The 15221-nt window shown below is 40.3% G+C and overlaps 1 protein-coding gene across 1 annotated transcript in view; it reads right to left on the reverse strand.

The window, feature by feature from the left end:
- The window catches only part of PYM1 (PYM1 exon junction complex associated factor), a 20033-nt gene extending 4819 nt beyond the window's left edge, over positions 1 to 15214 (reverse strand). The window contains exon 1 of the mRNA XM_077757466.1: positions 15163 to 15214. Within this exon, the coding sequence (XP_077613592.1) occupies positions 15163 to 15196 (34 nt within the window). The 5' untranslated portion in view covers positions 15197 to 15214. The remainder of the gene's footprint in view (positions 1 to 15162) is intronic.
- Between the last annotated feature and the right edge of the window lie 7 nt (positions 15215 to 15221).

Here is a 15221-nt window from a genome sequence, read left to right on the forward strand (position 1 = left end):
GAGACTGGGGGAGAGACAGAGAGAGAGAGAGAGAGAGGGAGAATCCCAAGCAGGCTCTGCACTGTCAGCACAGAGCCCAACACAAACTGTGAGATCATAACCTGAGCAGATACCAAGAGTCAGATGTTTAACCAGGCACCCCTTAATTGGCTTTCTGTTCAAAATGCAAATATCATTAATAAAATAAAACTGAAAAAAATGTTAAAGAAAATGGTTACAAATTGAAAGGTAGAAAAGATGGGACAAAGAACAAGCAAAAAAGGCATGGATGTGGGAAGGGGGTTGGGGTATTTAAAGAATAAAAAGTAGAGGAGTCCAACTAAGTCAGACTCTTTATGTTAGGTAATAAAATATGGGGCCAGATCTTGGAAAGCATTAAACACAGGTCAAGGAATTTGAAGTTTATCTGGTGAATAAAAAGAGAGCCACTGAGTATACTGCTTGCTTAAATCCAACAGTTTAAACACAAGAGTATAAATTGAGAAATCAAAAAACTGAGGCTTCATGGAGGGAAAATTGAGACCCAACCTGGGCTTTAAAGAGTCAAACTAAAGTAAATGAAAAACGAAGCAGATTGGATTCTAAATAGAAGCTCATTCTAAAACAAAATGTCACACATGGGAATGGAGATGGCATGATCAGGAGATGCTGGGTGAGAGGACTGGTATAAAGTAAAGGAAGGGAGCGGCGCCTGGGTGGCTCCAGTTAAGCATCCGACTTTGGATCAGGTCATGATCTCACAGTTTGTGAGTTGGAGCCCCGCACAGAGCTCTGTGCTGACAGCTCAGAGCCTGGAACCTGCTTCAGATTCTGTATCTCCATCTCTCTCTGCCCATTCCCTGCTCACGTGTGCGCGCTCTCTCTCTTTCAAAAATAAATAAACATTAAAAAAAAAAACTTTTTTTAAATGAGGGGAGAACATTCAGACCTTGAAATGTCAGTTAAGGAGTTTAACATCTGGCACATGGCATGCATTCAGTAAATATTTGTCAATGAATGAATTCAAAGCAGTGTTTTAGGGCCATTAATCTGGCAGGATGAAAAGGTGAATTGGAAAGTGGAAACACTGGAGACTCGGGAAATCAGTTAGGGGAAAAAAGGGTGCAATAACCCTGGCATGAGACAGAATTGAATTGGCTGAAACATGAGAAAGGAAGAGACTTATGCCAGACCCATAATCGAAGAATCAACAACACTTGGGAATTCACTGATTGNCACGGTTTGTGGGTCTGAGCCCCACATCGGACCGTACTGGCAGCATGAAGCCTGCTTGGCATCCTCTGTCTCCCTTTCTTTCTGCCTCTCCCTTGCTCATACACACTCTCTCTCTCTAAACATTAAAAAGAAAAAAAAAAGAAAGAAAGAAAAAAAAACTCTTAAAAAAAATAATTCAACACCGTATTTTAGTAATTCCAACCTTGAGAATTTAGCATAAGGAAATACTTCCAACAGGAAAAAAACAAAACAGAAAAAAAAAAAGAGACAGTGAAAATTAAAGCATTATCTAAAAAGAGCTAAAAATTAAAAACAAGCTTCAAGCCCAGTTATGTAGGAATGGTGTATAATACATCCATCGCAAATGATAATAACAGGGTTGCCTGGCTAGCTCAGTCAGTAGAGTATACAACCCTTGATCTCAGGGTCAAGAGTTAAGAGTCCCATGTTGTGTATACAGATCACTTAAAAATAAATAAGCAATCTTTAAAGAGACAGGATATAATTCTTAAAAATGACAATAAGTCATATATGACATAATGTAAACCATAATGAAATTATATAAATATACTATGATTTCAATGATTAAATGTTATGTATAGTTTAACATATTAAATGTTATGCATGGGGCTGGATCTCATGAACCATGAGATCATGACCTGAGTCGAAATCACGAGCTAGACACTTAACTGACTGAGCCACCCAGGCGTCCCTTTAAAAATAAAATCTTTAGGGACGCCTGGGTGTCTCAGTCGGTTAAGTGTCCAACTTCAGGTCAGGTCATGATCTCGCAAGTTCGGGCCCCACATCCAGATCTGTGCCAACAGCTCAGAGCCTAGAACCTGCTTTATATTCTGTGTCTCCCTCTCTCTCTGCCCCTTCCCCACTCATACTCTATTTCTTTCTCTCAAAAATAAATAAAAGCATTAAAAATTTTTTAATAAAATCTTTTTTAAAAGATCTAATTTTAGGTTTCTTTTTTTTATATCTTCTCTGTTTATTTTTTTTAATGTTTTGTTTCTGAGAGAGAGGGAGAGACAAGAGCAGGGAAGGGTCAGAGAGAGAGGGAGACACAGAATCTGAAGCAGGCTCCAGGCTCTGAGCTAGCTGTCAGCACAGAGCCCGACTGTGAGGCTCGAACCCACGAAACCATGAGATCATGACCTGAGCCAAAGTCGGACATTTAACCGACTGAGCCACCCAGGCGCCCCTAATTTTAGGCTTCAAACCTAAATGGGTTGGAGAATGGGTACACAGTGGAGAGTGAAAATATTTTTGACCTTTTAATTTATAAAGATTTTGTGGAAGATACAGATCTGTTGTAATCTTTGGAAGATAAGCAGGATTTAGATAGGTGGAGGTGGGGAGTGTGGTTACAAGAAAGGGAAGTATTTCAGGCATATGGGACAATATAAGCAAAGGGACAAACCAGAACAATCAGGACCCTGCTAAAAATTCTTTCTGGATTCCTATTGCCCTCAGGGTATTTACATGGAGGATGGAACTACGCACAAAAGGCCTAGCCTCTCAGCTCCTGGTCACTAACTCTGCTCCAGCTGACTGAAATGTTCACAAATCACACCAGACCTGTGTGTCTATTTTCTATGCCTTTTTGCTTTTGCTTCCTTTGGCCTGGAACAGGCTTTCCTTGTTTCTTATCTTAGTTAATTCCTATTGGTCTTTAAAGGTCAAGTTCAAGTATAAACTCCTCAGTTCAGTTCCTCCTTCCCACCCCAAGCCCTTTGTATACAGCACCTGTTTTGGCCTTTATCATGCTATGATGTTTAACATAATTGTGTGCTTCCTTGAGCACAGGGACTTTGTCTTTGATCTCTGAAGCAAAGCGCCTGGCCTATAGAAGGCTGTAATTAATTTAAATTAATAAATAGCAGTTCCTGGATGGTAGAGTGTGTGACTCTTGATCTCAGGGTTGTAAATACAAGCCCCATATTGGGTGTAGAGATTACATAAAAATAACCTTTTCAGGGGCCCTTGGGTGGCTCAGTCAGTTAAGCCTCCGATTTCACCTCAGGTCATGATCTCACGGTTAGATCCCCATGTCAGGCTCACAGTGCAAACAGTGCAGAGCCTGCTTGGAATCCTCTCTCTCTCCCCCTCCCTCTTTATCCTTCCCCCATGCTCTCTCTCTCTCAAAATAAACTTTAAAAAAATAAAATAAAATCTTTATGAGCACCTGGATGGTTCAGTTGGTTGAGCGTACAATTCTTGATTTCAGCTCAGGTCATGATATCACTGTTCGTGGATTTGAGCCCCATGTCAGGCTTTGCGCTGACAGTATGGAATCTGCTTGGGATTCTCTCTCTCCCTCTCTGTCCCTCCCCTGATTAATATTCTCTCTCTCTCAAAAACAGATAAATAACTATTAAAAAATAAATTCTTTAAAAATGTCTTAAATTAAGTAAGTAAACTTAAGTATCATAGTAGAGAACAAGAACCTAGTATATTTTGGGCAAAAAGCACATGTAATGTGCAAAGAGACTAGAAGTAAACGAGTCAGAATATAAAAACTAACCAATCTCCTCTGGAGTTTGGACTTAAGCTTCAGACTGTGGGAGAACACTGAAGGCCAAAAACAGAGTACAGATGATCTGCTCAAAGCAATGCTTTAAGATTAACCTCAAAATGTGTAATATAAATTAAGGTAGAAAAAATGAAAATAGCTACAGTAGAGAAAAATGGATTTAGATGGTCTCTGTGGGTATTGAAAGGAAAATGAAAGAGAAATTCATTATGAAGAACAAGTCAACAGGATCTGAAGACTGCCAAGATTTGAATTAGAGAGACGAAATAAGTGAAACAGTGCCACCGTGGGTTTTATCTGGTGCTTTTCACGTGTATTCTCTTATTTTAACCAACATACCTGTGGGCAAATAGGGCATACGGTAATAATATTTATTCACACATGGATTTTAAATGTTTATTGAGCACTTGGTGTTGTGCCAGGCACTGTAACAGGAGCTAGGGATACAACAATGAACAAAGCAAGTGGCCTTGCCTTTTTGTAGCATACATTCTGGCGAGGAAGGTAATAAACAAGAATACAAATAAATAATTACAAAATCATTCTTGAACGTGCAAAATTTGGAGAATAAAAACCACTGATAGAAAGAAATTCCAACACCTAAAACTAACATAACACTGTATGTTAATTATACTGGAATTTAAAAAAACACACGCACAAAGAAAGTCCAGAGAAGATGACAATAACTAATTCAGTTCCAGATAGCCAGTGTTTTTGGTTGTTTTTTTTTTACGTGAAATTAAGGAGAAAAGGACAAGGCTTGAAACCTGTATTTAAGAAAATTGCACAAAGATTATAGCTGAAGACTTAAGATTCCCTTAAGAGGGAATGTGAGAAAAGACAGGCCAGAAGCTTCTTGAATGGCCATCCTAACTAGAAGCTCTGAGATCGAAACAGTCTATCACAAAGGAGCATCTATTTTGTGTTCTCTTGGTTCCATTCTTGGCCTTCATGGTATCCAAAGGTAAACTAAAAAAGAAGGGAGTGGTTTGGAAATTCCTACCCCTGGAAATAAAAACCAAAGGCAGAATATCAGGATTTTCAAGTAATCCCCTTGAGAAAGTCAGAAAACTACAGATTAGAAATTGCGACACAAACTTATTTTCTCACGGGTGCTCTTCTGTAACCCTTAACCTGTTGCCTTAAACTGTAAAGGGCCTTATTTTCAGGGGTGGCAGGAAGACAGTGAAGAGACAAGACAGCAAGCAAGGCTTGCTGGGAGAACAATAAGGGGTTAGATGGAAGTGACCACTAAAGGTGTGTTGAATCCCTGTGACCTGCTTCAAGTAAGAAAGGAGATCTACCAGGTCATGATCTCAAGGTTAGTGGGTTCGAGGCCCGCGTCGGGCTCTGTGCTGACGGCTAGTTCAGAGCCTAGAGCCTGCTTTGGATTCTGTGTCTCCCTCTCTCTCTCTCTGACCCTCCCCTGCTCACACTGTCTCTTTCATAGAAATAAATAAAACATTAAAAAAAAAAAAAGAAAGAAAGAAAGGAGATCTACCAGACACAGCTGAGCCTAGAGGTGATCTCAGGGCAAACAATTATAACACCTAGATGTGGTTGCTAACACCTAGAGAAAATATAGAAAGAGAAGATCCAATTGGAGGAATGAGCCTGGAAAAACAGTCATGATCATCTTCCTCAACAAGGAAAAAGTGTTGGCAGCAACAGAAAAGAACAATTCTAGGAAAGAATCAGGACAGTGTTACGCCATGAAGACCAAAAGAGTTTTAAGGGCAAGTGATAAACAGTATTAAATAATGCACAGAGATTAAGGAAAAGGAGAACTGAGAAGAAAATGATACTGATTTTGGCAATTTGGAAATTTCTAGTTATCTTCAAGAATATAGCCTCAGAAAAGTACAAATTAATTAAATGTAATAAACACTGGAAGCCTCCTAGAAGAAAAGTACAGTACTCTACTAAATGCTGCAGGGATTATTAAGAATGAGTAAAATGGCTCCTCCTTTCAAGAAATTTACAGTCTAAGGAGGAGGGTAGGCAAGTTAGGCAAACAAAGAATAAAACAAAAAAATAAATGTCTTAGGTATCGTAAGAGACGCTGATACATACTGGTAACAAATTTCTTTTTTTTTTTTTTATGTTTTATTTCTAGGAGAGAGAGAGAGAGAGAGAGACAGCGTGAGCAGGGGAGGGTCAGAGAGAGGGGGAGTCACAGACTGAAACAGGCTCCAGGCTCTGAGCTGGCAGTCAGCACAGAGCCCGACGCGGGGCTCGAACCCACGAACCACGAGATCATGACCTAAGTGAAAGTCGGACGCTTAACCAACTAAGCCACCCAGGCGCCCCTGGTAACAAATTTCAAGAGCATAAATAATCACATCCTGTTTGATGGGGGAAGGTAACAGAAAATCAGGAAAATCTTAGGGATTTGACCTTAAATAGGTAGTAGTAGTAGTAACAGTAACAGTTAACAAATCAGTGGCTGATATTTCTGCAGGAAAATAAAGGACAGAAAAGGGCCTTCTAAGAGGAATAACAACCAAAATCATAGCAGTGGAAAACTCACAGTATGTTAAGAACAGTTAGGAAAAAGCACTTATTAATAAGTATCTACATTGCATCAAGAACTTTACATATAGTACCTTATTGAATCTAGACAATGGGTAGGTATTACCATCTACAGCTGAGGTTAAGAGTCTTCAAGAAGCTAAATATATGTCCAAGATCACAAAGGCACGATGCTATTTCACCTGTCTGATACTACATAGTCCAGTTTCACTGGGAGTTATAAGCAGAGACCTAATATGTGGTGATACTATACTGAAAAGTAGTTTGTGCTCATATTAAAGAGTACATTATCTAACCTAATGGTACATATGTGGATTTCACAGTCAATTCCAAAAACAGTGTAGCAGCTACCATTGTTTGCCTCCTTAATGCTAAGGACAGTGCTGTGTTTATATACATTATTAATTTCATTTTCATAACTCCATAAAGGATTATTCCAGTTTTAATAAAGTTTATTTATTTATTCTGAAAGAGACAGAGAGAATCGCAAGCAGGTTCCACGCTGTCATCACAGAACTCGATGTGGGGCTTGAACTCACAAACCGTGAGATCATGACCTAAGCTGAATCCAAGAGTCATACGCTTAACTGACTGAGCCACCCAGGCACCTCTGGATTACTCTAGTTTTAGAGATGAGAAATTTAATAGCACGCCCAAAGTTACAAACTCAGTTAACTATAGAATTCAAACCCAGGCTGTAGGTTTGTTCCAAAGGTTGTGCATTTTACACTATTTTTGCATACTGTGTTATAAACAAACAAACAATTACAAAAAAGGTCAACCTCACTAGTAATCAAAGAAAATGTAAATATAAAACAATAAAATATAATTTTAATCTGTCAAAGTAGGTAAAATTGTTTAAGATGAGAATACCAATACAGTCAAAGATGTGGTTAAACCAGCAGAGTCATATACTGTCAGTGGTAAAACCCTTTAGAAAACAATTTGGCTAACACAGCGAGAGAAGATAGGTAATTCTATCTTTTACCAGCATTTCCCAAAGCTTTTGCTATATAAAACACTACTTCCGTAAGATATTAATAACGGTTACCCCAAAAAATTGTTAAATAAGTTTGGGCAATTCTGGGTTAAACATAGAAAAAAAGGGGCACCTGAGTGGCTCAGTTGGTTAAGCATCTGACTCGATCGCAGTTCAGGTCATGATCCCACAGTTCATGGGATTGAGCCCTTTATCACGCTCTGTGCTGACAGCATGGAACCTTCTTGGGATTCTCTCTTCCTCTCTCTCTGCCCCTCCTCCCCTGCTTGTGTTCTCCCCCTCTCTCTCTTAAAAAGAAAGAGAGAGAGGGAAGGAAGAAGAAAGAAAAGAAGGGAGGGAGGGAGGGAAGGAAGAAAAGAAAGAAAGAAAGAAAGAAAGAAAGAAAGAAAGAAAGAAAGAAAGAAAGAAAGAAAGAAAGAAAGAAAGAAAGAAAGAAAGAAAGAAAGAAATTTGTTTTTATTGGCAGGACTTAAATGAGTTAATGTGTTCTGATTCATGTGAATATCCACAATGGGAATGTGATTCACAGTATTTCCCAAATTTATTTGACCACAGGAACCTTATTTTTGTTATTTATTTTGTGTTTACTTATTTTGTAGTACATATCACAAGATTACTAAGCATTCTGAGGATCATATTTTGGGAAATAGAGCCATTTGGTTTGATCCCAATTATGTAAAATATAGATATGCTACATATGTGCACCGAAAGAAAACCTAAAAAGAAGTGTAACTGTAGTTATCTTTGGGTTCTGGAATTTCCAAACATGCGTATGACTTCTATTTTATACTACTTACAAAAATATTTTCCAAGCTTTCTACATTCAATATGAATTAGTAAGTAAATAAATGTTTGAACCCCTCAACCCATTAATTCTACTTCTGGGAACTCAATCCTAAGAAAATAACCCAAATGCAGGCAAAAATTTATGCACAAAAATGTTCATGGAGTTCTTGTAACAAAAATTCTGGAAACGATCTAAAAGTCCAGTAACAGGGGCACCTGGGTGGCTCAGTCCATTGAGCGTCTGACTCATGGCTTCGGCTCAGATCATGATCTCACAGTTTGTGAGTTCAAGCCCCACATCAAACTCTTGTGATGACAGCACAGACCCTGCTTAGGATTCTCTCTCTCTCCCTCTCTCTCTGCCCCTCCCCCACTCTTTCTCTCTCAAAATAAATAAACTTTAAAAAAATCAAATAACAGATGAAACATAAGAGAGGGTACATGCCCAAACAATAAAACTCTGCTAGTATTTTTAAAAATATTTACAAAGAGTTTTTAATAACAAGGAAGAATATTTATGTCATGAGGTTAAAAGAAGAGGCAAAATATAAGTGTATATACCATCAAATTCAAAAATGTTTTAAAAATGTACAGAAAAAATAAAGATCAGAAGGATAAGTGCCAAAGTAAACAGTGGACTTTGGGTAGATGAATTATATTGAACAAATATTACATAAGTAAATCTATACTTAAGGAACAGTAATATGGCAACAGTGTGTCAAATGAACTGGAGTAGAGACAGAAAGACTGGAGACAGGACAAGTATTTAGGATGTCACAGCAATATTTGCAGGATAAAAGAAAATGGAATTTTATCAGGCATGCAGAATGACCCAAGAACTATGCTTGATATTTTGCATATATCTCTTCTAATCCATATAATAATCCTTACATAACAGTAATAATTACAGAACTATTTGCTGAGCAATTTCTATGTGCTAAACATGTACATTATTTCATTTAAATTTTAATTCTCCCAATAATCTTACATTGTAGGGGTTATTTTTCCAACTTTATTGATAAAGAAGACTAAGGCTTAGTTTCCCAAGGCTTAAAATTCCCAAGGCCTGGGCGCCTGAGTGGCCCAGTTGGTTAAGTGTCCAACTTTAGCTCAGGTATGACCCCATAGCTCATGAGTTTGAACCCCACATCAGGCTCTGTGCTGACAGCTCAGAGCCTGGAGCCTGCTTCAGATTCTGTGTCTCCCTCTCTCTCTCTCTGCCTCTCCCCCCCACTCACTCTGTCTGTCTGTCTGTCTCTCTCTCAAAAAAAAAACGAAAACATTAAAAATTTTAAAAAATTCCCATGGCCTGGCGCACCTGAGTGGCTCAGTTGATTGTCAGCCTTCTGCCCAGGCCATAATCTCACAGTTCGTGAGTTCAAGCCCCACATTGGGCTCTCTGCTCTCAGGGCAGAGTCTGCTTGGAATCCTCTGTCTCCCTCTCTCTGTGCCCTTCCGCCATACATGTGCATGCTCTCTGTCTAAAAAGTAAACATAAAAAAAGAAAAGAAAAGAAAAGTATTCTCAAGGCCTGGAGTGCTCTCTCTCTGTCCCTACCCACCCCCACCTCAAAATAAATAAACGCCAAAATGAATAAATAGATAGATAGACACACAGACAGACAAATAAAATACCTTCTTTGCCAAAATAAACTGCCAGGGAACCTGGGTGGCTCAGTCGGTTAAGCGTCCGACTTCAGCTCAGGTCATGATCTTGCGGTTTGAGAGTTCAAGCGTCACATCAGGCTCTGTGCTGACAGCTCAGAGCCTGGAGCCTGCTTTGGATTCTGTATCTCCTTCTCTCTCTGCCCCTCCCCCACTTGTGCTCTGTCTCTCTCTCAAAAATAATAAACATTAAATAAAGTTCCCAAGACCATATATCTAACAAGTACTGAATATGGGACAAGGATAATAACAGTAGGAATAGAATGATATTTTGACAATTGGTATGAGGTGGAGGATGGGGAACAAGAGAGGAATAAAAAATGATACCACAAATGTAACAATATCTAGTGCTCTAATCCTGGTTTCTTAATACTGTTCTTCAGTAATAGGAACAAGGGCTCCTTGGAGAAATGTCTGATTCTAGGACTGAGATAGGAAAGATGAGCCTGGAGCATATTCTAGACACAGAAAGTAAGGAAGAGCTAAAAAACAAAAACCTAACACTGGTGATGGTATGTCAAAGGGACACAGGGCCAACTATAAGAGCTCCTAATGTCCAAAGCTAGAACATTTGAGTAATAAAATAAATAGTATTAGATAATAACCCAGTCCACTTTGATATAACTAAATGATTGAATAAGTAAATGGAGAAGAGACCAATCTGCAGAAATATTCCAAATAAGATATGTAAATACTCCATCCTTAAAGAAGGAAACATAACTTTCCCTCTTTAAGTATGGGCTGTGAATAGACACCTTCTTCTAAAGAGTGCAGTATGGAAAAGAGAAGGAAAAAAGGGTAACTTTATACTGGAGAAAGCTTACAAATACTACGTCAGCCAGGGGACCACAATCATGCTCAATATCAACAGTTAAAACGTCATTATGATACTGTACCCTTGATACAATGAAAATGTCACTTTTCCTCTGTGGTTGTCCCAAAAAACACCTAACCCCAATCTAATCACGAGGAAAACATCAGACAAATTCCAATAGAGAGGCATCCTATAAAATACTTGATTAGCACTCCTCAAAACTGTCAAGGTCATCCAAAACAAGGAAAGTCTGAGAAACTTGTCACAGCCAATGGGACCTTAATGAGACATGAGAACTAAAAGTAATATGGTACCCAGGATGGGATCCTTGAACAGAAAAAAAAAAAAAAAAAAGGTAAAAACTAAGGAAATCTGGGACACCTGGCTGGCTCAGTGGGAAGAGCATGCAATTCTTGATCTCAGTGTTGTTAAGTTCGAGACCCATGTTGGGTGTAGAGATTACTTAAACATAAAATCTTGAGGGGTACCTGGGTGGCTCAGTCAGTTCTAAGGATCTGACTTTGGCTCTGGTCATGATCTCACGGTTCGTGGGTTCGAGCCCCGGGTCAGGCTCTGTGCTGACAGCTCAGAGACTGGAGCTTGCTTCGGATTCTGTGTCTCCCCTCTCTCTGCCCCTCCCCTGATCACACTCTATCTCTGTCTCTCAAAAATAAATAAACGTTTGGGGCGCCTGGGTGGCTCAGTCGGTGAAGCGTCTAACTTCGACTCAGGTCATGATCTCACGGTTTGTGGGTTCCAGCCCCGCATCAGGCTCTGTGCTGACAGCTAGCTCAGAGCCTGGAGCCTGCTTCTGATTCTGTGTCTCCCTCTCTCTCTGACGTGACCCTCCTCACACTTCCTCTCTCTCTCTCTCTCTCAGAAATAAATAAAAACATCAAATAATAATAAATAAATGTTTTAAAAATTGTTTAAAAACATAAAATCTTGGAACACTTGGGTGGCTCAGTTGGTTAAGCAACTGACTCTTGACTTCAGCTCAGGTAATGATCTTGCTGTTGTGAGACTGAGCCCCTCATCAGGCTCTGTGCTAAGCATGGAGCCTGCTTCATATTCTCTCACTGTCCCTCTGCCCCTCTCCCCAGCTCATGCTCTAAAAATATATAAATAGGGGTGTCTGGGTGGTTCAGTCAGTTAGGTGTCTGACTTCAGTTCAGGTCAGATCTCATGGTTCACTGGATACAGCCCTGCATTGGACTCTGTACTGACAGCATGGAGCCTGCTTGGGATTCTCTCTCTCTCCCTCTCTCTCTCTCTGCCCCTCCCCTGCTCGCATGCACGTGTGCACACATGTGTGCTCACAGGCGCGCGTGCTCTCTCAAAATAAACATTTTTTTAAATAATAAAAATTAAAATTAACATTTTAAAAAATAAATAAAATCTTTAAAGTATAATGAAACATGAATGATGTATGGACTTTAGTCAATAATAATGTATCACTATTGGTTCGTTAACTGCAATAATGGTACCATACTAATGTAAGATATTAATAATAGGGGAAACTGAATATATGGGAATTGTCTGTATCATCTTCTCAAGTTTTCTATAAATCTAAAACTGTTCGGGGCACCTTGGTGGCTCAGTCGGTTAAGCATCTGACTTCAGCTCAGGTCATGATCGCATGGTTTGTGGGTTCGGGCCCCGCATCGGGCTCTGTGCTGAGAGCTAATTCAGAGCCTGGAGCCTGCTTCAGATTCTGTATCTCCTTCTCTCTCTCTGACCCTCCCCTGCTCACACTGTCTTTCTCTCTCTCTCAGAAATATATAAAACTTTTTAATAAATAAATTAAATAATAAAACTGTTCTAAAAAATAAAGTCTACTTAAAAGTAAAAACAGAGAGATGGTACAAAAAAATTGATCTTGGTTAGCTAGAACGAGGGTGTCATTAATGGAAATAAGGAAAAAATGATATTGATTTTGGGCAGATTGATTTTAAGGTGTGACAGTATATTCAAGAATGAAAGTTATTCACCAATCAATTAGAAAAGAGAAATAGCAACTAAGGAAAGAGTTGGTGCTAGAAACAAAACTGTGAAAAGCTAAAGGACAAATAAGAGTGAGAAAATAAAAAAAAAAGTGTGGGTAGATCTGATATTCAAGAAATCAGGCTGTGGACAGGAAAGTAACAGAAATGATAAACCTTGACTTTTCAATGAAATAGAAAGCAAAGCCATCTGCTACAAGATGGGGGAATTAAGAGGGAGGTCACAGAGTACTGGAAAAGCTTGGGGGAAAACCATGGTAGAATGTAAGCAAACCCAGAAATAAGAACTTGAGAGAAGCCATGATCTTGGCAGAAGTTAACACTAAGTTACATTATACTGAATGTACAGGTTTTGCACTTTTTCACTAGTCATGTGCTGTGGCCTAGACATGGAAGCCAAGAAAATAGGTGATGAGTATGATCCAAGATAACAGAAGTGTTTGCCAAGTACAGAAGATCAAAAAGAATGAAGCAAGCAATGAAGATAGTATCAAAGTAGCTGGTCACCAAGGTCTAGCAGAGCAGCATCAAAGACAGTCATGAAGGTACAGGCAGACTCAAAGAAATGGAAAAAGTTAAGAACCTAAGAAGGTCAAAAAGTGGATTCTGTGGATGGGAAGTAGTGAAAACGGTAACTGGTAAGGAGGCTAACGTGATAAGAAGTGCCTGAAGGGGAAGCAGTGTCATAGATGAGGTCCAGGTTGTAGTGATCTGATGTGTAGATACTTTAAAAATACAAAGGAAAGCCAACTGTCTCGTGCTGAGGAACTTGTAAGATCAGAGTATTTCAAAGATGCTGGAGACACTGAGAATAAGAACAAGAAACAGTGGAGAAAAAAGTATGATGCAACAGGTCTGGGTCCTTGTGGACAATAAATGATGGCCCTGAGGTTTTAGGGACAATGCTTTAACTGCACGGCAATACCTTCCAAAGAGATTAGAATGACAGTGGTAGGTCAATGACCTGGAAGTAGTAGGAGAAAGAAAAAATGCAGTGTGATTCCTTCTCTCCTACAAAGTCACAGAGAACAAAAGATACCTCTCAGTGGGAGGGTAGCGTGAGACGTGGTATCAGGATTTTCATGAAATCGGTTTAAAGAAAATAGTTAAGAAGAAAAGTGTACTGGATGATGTGTAATATTTTCGAAGCACATTAAAAGGAGCTGGTAGAAGGGCCTACTGAGTAGAGAACAGGAGAAGAGACGTTCTATGTACCACTTTGAAATGTGAGGCTGGGGAGAAGTAGCCGAGACCGGGCTTGTCATAAGATACCATAGGAGAGGAGGGCTGAGATGTAAGGAACATGGAAAGCAGCAAAGCAAGCAATAAAGGGCACATTTTATTTTATTTTATTTTTATTTATTTCTAGGAGAGAGAGAGAGAGAGAGAGAGAGCGTGAGCAGGGGAGGGTCAGAGAGAGAGAGAGAGAGAGACACAGACACCGAAATAGGCTCCAGGCTCCGAGCTGGCAGTCAGCACAGAGCCCGACGCGGGGCCCGAACCCACGAACCGCGAGATCATGACCTAAGCGAAAGTCGGACGCTTAACCGACTAAGCCACCCAGGCGCCCCAAAGGGCACATTTTAAAAACAGACTGTACAGACTGCTGTACCACAGCATACACAGTGTCACTTCTACAGAAGACTACACATACACAGTGAAAAACAGTAACGCCTTGCCTTGTACAACGTTTTATAAATTGCTTTCACATATGCGATCTTATTTAATGGTCATTAGATATTACTATGCACACTTTTCTAAAGATGAGGAAATAAGGATGGGACAAAACCAAAATGAAAATACTGACTCTCAGATTTCCATACACAAACCTCCATATACAGTAGACACTTCACCTCAATCCTCCAGGCTGGAAATTCTTCTCTAGGCAGAATTTATAGTGGGTTCTATGAACTTGTCAGAGGGCTTGAGAGGCCACTAGACACCTTTTGTTTGCCTTCTTCCACCTCAGATCCCTCAACTTCCACCTCAGATCCCTCACCATCACCACCAGAAAGGTACAGAAGGGTGATGCCATCAAAAAGAAAACTCAAGCTGAAAAGTTAAACTAGGTTACTCTTCCATTCACACCTCTGAACCTCAGTAACCCAACAATGAAGATGCTGGTGAGGATGGAAAAAGCATTATCTAGCAATGAGGAAGTCTTCAGATACAGCTTCGAGAATGAGAGTTAAAATGGGGCTGGGGTAGGGCCGAAGGCAGGTACAGCTGAAAGATGGGGGAGGGGAACAGGAGAAAAGCAGGAATTGGAGGGAACTGAGAGTATAGGAGCTCCCAATCCTGGAGAAGCCAAAAGAGATATGGGATCTCCAGCTGCTGGAGAAAAGGTAAGGGCCTGTGAGGGTCCTGGTGCAGGAACCTGCACTGAAGGACCCCAGGGTTTGGGTGACCGGAAGCGGAGACCCCCAAACACGAGACCAGAAGGGGGCGCAGGTGACACCCCATAGGAGAGAATGAATGGGGAAGGCGGTCCGGAGGGCGGGGCAAAAGGAGGGGCCCCGGGATGGGCGGGGCACAGACCCCTTTCCAAGTCCGAACCCCTGCCCCGAGAGCCCGGGGAGAAGCGGCTCCGCGCCTCCCGCACTCACCGCCGGTCTCGTCAGTTACATAGGGAGTCGCCATCTTGAAAACGCAAACCACTTCCGGC

The sequence above is a fragment of the Crocuta crocuta genome, unplaced genomic scaffold, assembly GCF_008692635.1.
Source record: "Crocuta crocuta isolate KB4526 unplaced genomic scaffold, BGI_CrCroc_1.0 scaffold549, whole genome shotgun sequence".
Taxonomy (NCBI): Eukaryota; Metazoa; Chordata; class Mammalia; order Carnivora; family Hyaenidae; genus Crocuta; species Crocuta crocuta.